This window comes from Cyprinodon variegatus, unplaced genomic scaffold (genome assembly GCF_000732505.1).
Source record: "Cyprinodon variegatus isolate N-32 unplaced genomic scaffold, C_variegatus-1.0 Scaffold1380, whole genome shotgun sequence".
NCBI classification, from domain to species: Eukaryota; Metazoa; Chordata; class Actinopteri; order Cyprinodontiformes; family Cyprinodontidae; genus Cyprinodon; species Cyprinodon variegatus.
This window is the reverse complement of record NW_015151833.1, coordinates 182863-188716: the sequence shown is the minus strand read 5'-3', so window position 1 is coordinate 188716 and position 5854 is coordinate 182863. Positions and strand designations below refer to the sequence as shown.

At 36.8% G+C, this 5854-nt stretch overlaps 1 protein-coding gene across 1 annotated transcript in view; it reads left to right on the top strand.

Annotated features, from left to right (window-relative positions):
• Positions 1–5253, top strand: part of LOC107103126 (transcription factor 20-like) — a 7132-nt gene extending 1879 nt beyond the window's left edge. The window contains exons 2-5 of the mRNA XM_015402660.1: positions 2311–2404; positions 2489–2538; positions 2672–2740; positions 4487–5253. Coding sequence (XP_015258146.1) covers positions 2311–2404; positions 2489–2538; positions 2672–2713 — 186 coding nt within the window. The 3' untranslated portion in view covers positions 2714–2740; positions 4487–5253. The remainder of the gene's footprint in view (positions 1–2310; positions 2405–2488; positions 2539–2671; positions 2741–4486) is intronic.
• Positions 5254–5854: the final 601 nt, after the last annotated feature.

Sequence of the window (5854 nt, the reverse complement as noted above, 5' to 3'; positions counted from 1 at the left end):
CCAGGAGCAAATGGATAAAAATAGACCGGAGGAAAAAAAACATGAATCGATTCTCTTGCGGACGTATCGGTGCATCGATACAAAACCATTATTATTTACACCCCTACTGTCAAAAATAAAACCCTAGCACTGCTATAAAGAAGGAGGAGAAAGTTTATGCTAACGGCAACATCCTTTCTACCCCCAACAGATGTTTGACAGCTAAAATTCACTTTGGAGGTTGACAAACCTTCATTTTTTCTCCTCCAAAGCAAAGCTGAAACTGATGGTGGAGGAACAGAAACTTCTCATGTTGGTAAAGGGAAATTCAGAAAGCAAAGGTGCATAACTAACTGCTAAATGCTGGATCTGCAAAATAACAGGAAATCATTTCTAAATCTTGTGGCATCTGTGATGATGATTAGCCAACATTTCCTCTAACTTGTCTTTGGTTTTCATCCTGGGTTACTTTATAAAAATCAGATGAATAAAACATGTAATACATGTGATTTCCAATGTACAGAGATGTATAACTCATTTATAGGCAGGGACAATGTTGCTCTGATACGCTGTCGGTATCAGTTTGAGTAAAGTGGACATCAGCTGTGGTAAAGCTCTTTGTTTTTAGTGGAATCCAGCGTTCAGTACTGGGAGAGATTTTATGCTGCAAACACATCTTTTAAACAAAGACAGTTAAAAACCAAAGTTTTAACTTTGCTCGTGCTATAAGGTAAAATCTTTCTCCTCTACAGAGCTACTTGCTATCATGTCCGTTTCAATCATCCTTAATGTTTTGCGTACTGCCCTCCAGTTTTCTTTCATCAAATCGTCTCCTTCCAAGCAAAGCTGAGAAGTTGCCATTCAGCTAAATGAGAACTAATAACGTGAAAACTAAAATATTCTATCTAGAATTTTTTATTTACTAGCAGCATTAAGTTATTTCTGAATCTTTAAGGCAGAGGTCTTCAACAGGGGGTCCACGACCCCTAGGGGTCAACTGAGGTACTGCATGGGGTCACGAAAGTTTCGGTTGATTAGACTTTTGTTTTCTATTCCCTCCTGCAATTTTTTCCACTAATTGAAATGTCTTTAAATAAACATTAACATGAATTCAACACATTGATGTCTTTCAGTCATCAATGCTCACATTCAGCGACACACAGGAGCTCTTTCAACTAGGGCACCGTTTCATTCACAACACCTGTCCCATAGACCAGGTACGGAAGAGGATTAGGGCCACTGGAAAAAAAAAAAGATAAATTTTATTTCTGTTTAGAATTCTGACTTTTTTTATTGTCAGAATTCAGTCAGAATTCTGAGAAAATAGTCAGAATTCTGACTATTTTCCCATACTAAACTGAAATAAAATTTAAAAATCAGTTAACTTTTTTTTTTTTTTTCCAGTGGCCCTAATCCTCTTCCGTAACCAGGAATCAGAATCAGAAATACTTTAATATCCCAGGGAGAAATTTCTTTTACTACATTACTCCATCTTTAATAGAGTGACTATAGGATCAGTTGGATATAAGACAATGTCATACAGTATATATAATAAATAGGGGGTCCCCGCTCCATCTCGCCATCAGTTTGGGGTCCCTAGCCTGGAAAACTTTGAAGACCCCTGATTTAAGGTGTAAACCAGGGGTCACCAACGCGGTGCCCTCAAGGACCACATGGGGGGCCCTCAGAGTCTTCTAAATAAAGAACAACCCACCAGTGGGCTAAGTTTGAAATGTTATTTTATTCTGTTGCTCTTCTTTTTAATCATTTATAGAGATTTCAAAATGACAATGTCTAAATAAACTTAGAAATTAACAGAAACAATAAAAATATGTTGATATTGAGCAAAGTTTAGGCTAACGCTAACCCTTGCAGCTCATGGGTCAGTAATGGTCGCCCTTCCTACGTCTCGGTACCCTTGAAGTGGCCCTCAGCCTTAAAAAGGTTGGTGAGCCCTGGTGTAAATAATCCAGACCGGACTCTGGATTGATTGTTTTTCTGCGGTTTTATTTCTCTGACCTGGCATTTCTTCTCAGTCAGGCTCCACTTAAGAATGAACAGCTCCCTCTTGTGGACAGTGGTGACATTACAGCCCCTAAAAAATTCCTTTTGCACACATTAATTGGATGGAACTAGTTTTAATCTTATAAACCATTAATCAAAACTAATCCCAAATTGTTTACATCCCTACTGGGATTTAATCTCGCTGTTCATTTTATAAGTTTATTCCAGTTTCCTTCATTTGTCTGCAGTATAAGAATGTGTATTAAATCAGACTAATTATTATTTTTATTTTATCCATTTAATCTTTAATTTCTAAATGTTTTGCAGATTTGTTCAACCTGCCATGAGACGGGTGCAATAATGGGTTGTTTTCTGAAGGGCTGCCTGAGAAATTATCACTACACATGTGCTATTCAGTCAGGTAAAACACCTGATATATTATCATCATTGAATCGTTGTTCCTTTACTGCTCTGCTAACATGTTGGTTCATGGTGTGTTTCTCAGGCTGCATCCTAAATGAGGAGAACTTCTCAATGAGATGTCCGGAACATAAGGTAAACAGAATTTGCTAGAACAGGACACAGTAATACAGTAAAGCTTTATAAAGCATTTGTTTAAATGTCAGACCACCGCTTTGTTAAAAAAATGGTTTATATAATATTTTTTTTAATTTTCTTTGTGAAACAGAACAAAACTTTCCCACCTGCTGCCAGACAAGACAAGACATGACACTAAAGACATGCGGGGGCCTTGGAGGTTTGCTCCTTCTCTCTTTTTAAGGCTTTATTAGCTAAAATCGGAAAATTGTAGGAACTGCTTATTTTTTTATTTCAAAGTAGCTAAATCTAGCTGAACTAAATGAGGTGTTTGCTGAAACTTAATTAGAAAAATAGATCAGGTAAAGCAAAAAGATAAATCTTAGTTGTTAGCAATTTTCATGCCAGTGCTTCTGGTATGGAGTTATTTTTTATGTTTTTATTAAATGTAAGAAACAAGGTGAAATAAAAGATAAATTGACATTTGGAAAAATAATTTCCAGGTTATTAAAGCTCCCCCAAAATTAGTTTTTACTCTCCAATATTATTTCTTTTTATTTCAAGGAGAGTGAAAACATTTTCATTCAAAAATAAAATATCTCTCAAGTCTTTGCTGTTGATTCAGGATTTTTCCCTCGATGCTGAAAATGTGTCATGGGTGAGTCTGTGTTCCTATTGGTCAGTGTCAAGTTGACAGCTCTGGGTTGCCAAGAAAAAAAAAAAAAGATTTGAGGGTGAAATTATACTTTTTGGATCTTTATCCCACTTTGAAATAATTTTCCGAATGTCAATTTATCCATCCATCCTGTTTTCATCACGCTTATCCGGAGTGGGGTCACGAGGGGTGCTGGCGCCTCGTGACCCGCCTCTCGTCCACGGGCGAGAGGCGGGGTCCAGCCTGGACAGGTAACCAGTCCATCGCAGGGCAACACAGAGACAAACAGGACAGAAATCTCCCAGAATTAGAAATGAAGGAGAATTTAGAGAAGCCGATTAACCTAAGAGTCATGTTTTTGGACTGTGGGAGGGAGCCGGAGTACCCAGAGAGAACCCACACATTCACAGGGAGAACATACAAACTCCATGCAGAAAGGCAAGGAATTCAACCCAAAACCTTCTTGCTGCAAGGCAGCAGTGCTACCCACTGTACCACTGCGCAGCACTTTTCATTTAATGAATAAATGTGTCTTTTATTCATTAAATGAAACATATTTTCTCTCACGGTTTCTTCAGTCTCAATTAAAATTAGTTTTTGCTTCTTTCTAATATATTTATTTTACTTTTAAAATTATTTTCATCCTTTCAGGTCGTCTTTTTTCTTAAATATTATAAAAACAAAAATAACTCCATATTTTGGTTGCTTTTTAAAATCTCGGCTTCAACTAAAGATGTCCAACGATTATGGCTGCAGTTCCTTATGCAGGCACAAGGGGGCAGCATCAGATTCTTGATCAGAGAACTTTGCAAGAGGCTGATATTCTAGGACTTTAAGACTTCAGTTTAAAAAAAAATGCTCATCAAGAGGTGAAACATTTGCTGGATCAGTAATCTAATGACATAATTTTTATTTTTTTATTTTTATTTTTTTTTTTTTTACAAACAGCATTTCACTGATAGGCAGCAGTTTATCTTTACTCTAAACTGAACATGTAATCATAACCTCTATGACTCTCTGAGGCATGCTGGGTAAAATCATGGTCCAATCGGCCCAATAGTTGTTTTTGGGCCGATTGTTTTGCTTCCTTCATGGATGTTGTCTCATTTCTGCAGAAATCTTTTTACAGAGCCTGTTAGATACAGTAGCTCCTTACAGGAGATTTTCAGGTGCTGCTTTCCTGTGTTGGAACCAACCCTGATAAAGTAGCTCCTTATGCACTAATCCAGACATCCTACCTTAGAAACACGAGTTAAGCTGTAAGTTTCCCTGACCTGCTTGTTTTTTCTGTTGTTCTCTCCTCCCTTCCAGAACGCTCCACTGATCTCCTCAGGGTGTGACTACAGCTGCGCGGCTTCACCTTTTCACACTTTTCTAATCCTAATGAACTCGAGCAGAATTTCGGACGGAGGCCGGACCTTTCAGTAAGGCTTCCCGGCTTCACTTGTCACGACTGATTCAGGGTCCACTTAATTTATTTTCACGTATTCCCCCTTTTGTTTTCTTCCCTTCGTGTTCTTCTTTAATGTTTCGCACACTTACTCACATTGACTACAGGTGTTTGCATTTGTTCCTTTTCTTGGAGATTCTTCCTTCGACTAGCTGCTAACAACTACATTTTAATAAGTGAACATAGATGTTATATCAGAGTTTTATCGACCTCTTGCATAGAACACGTCTCATGCAAGAGGCCACTTTTCTACAAGTTTTTTGTACAACTTTTTTATTCCTTTTAATGCTTTGGTTGTATTTATTTCCCTTCTGGTTGCATGCGCAGCTGAACTTTGCTGCATTGCACTTTATACTATAGTTTTCTATTAGTTATTTAAACCTGTTCCTTCTTTTTCTACTAAAATTATTTAAATCTGATATAAAGCTGCACTAAGCTACAGTTAATCTGTAAAATTATTTAGAGTTAATGTCTGAATATAGAAAATCCTCCTGTCCTTGTTTACTAATACCTTCTGTTCATTCGGGCATAAAATGTTTATTTAGGTTGATTTTCTCCTCACTGGATGTAGAAACTTGATGGCAAACGGCTCTTTAAGTGTTTGGTGATTATTGAGGGAATGAAACTGGAAACTTCTTTTATTATAAGGAGTTTTTTTTAAATATATTTTAAAACGAGCACAGAAGTGCTTTACTGAAGGTAGATACCGGCTTCTCAACCGGAATATGTTGGTGGTTTTCACTACAATTAAAGCTTTGAGCTCTAGGCTAATCCGAAATAGAAGCAATTATAATTTCTTTTTATAACGTTTTGGGTTTTCTTCATATGAATAATTTAAAACTCTTTGCAGGTTTGATGTTTGTTTAAATAAATGAAAATGATGCCCGAATTATTTAAGTCCTGAAGAGAAGTAAAAAAAATCTCAGTTATCTAATGATTCGCCTTATGAGCGGAAAAATTGTCCCATATTTGTGACTTTTTTTTAGACGGATGTGATTTGGGATTAAATTAATTGAGAATTTTTAGCTTAATCTATTCAGAAATCTGTATCCGGCTCATCTGCTGAATATCACTGAATTTAAGATGTAAACTTTGTTAAATGAATAAAATTTTAAGAGGTGAGTGAGCATGCTTTGTGTTGGTGATGAACAGGAAATAAAGGGGGAGGGGTTTGTGTTGGGTGGGGTCACTTTTTATGTATTTAATGAACCAGAAAATAATCTAATCAG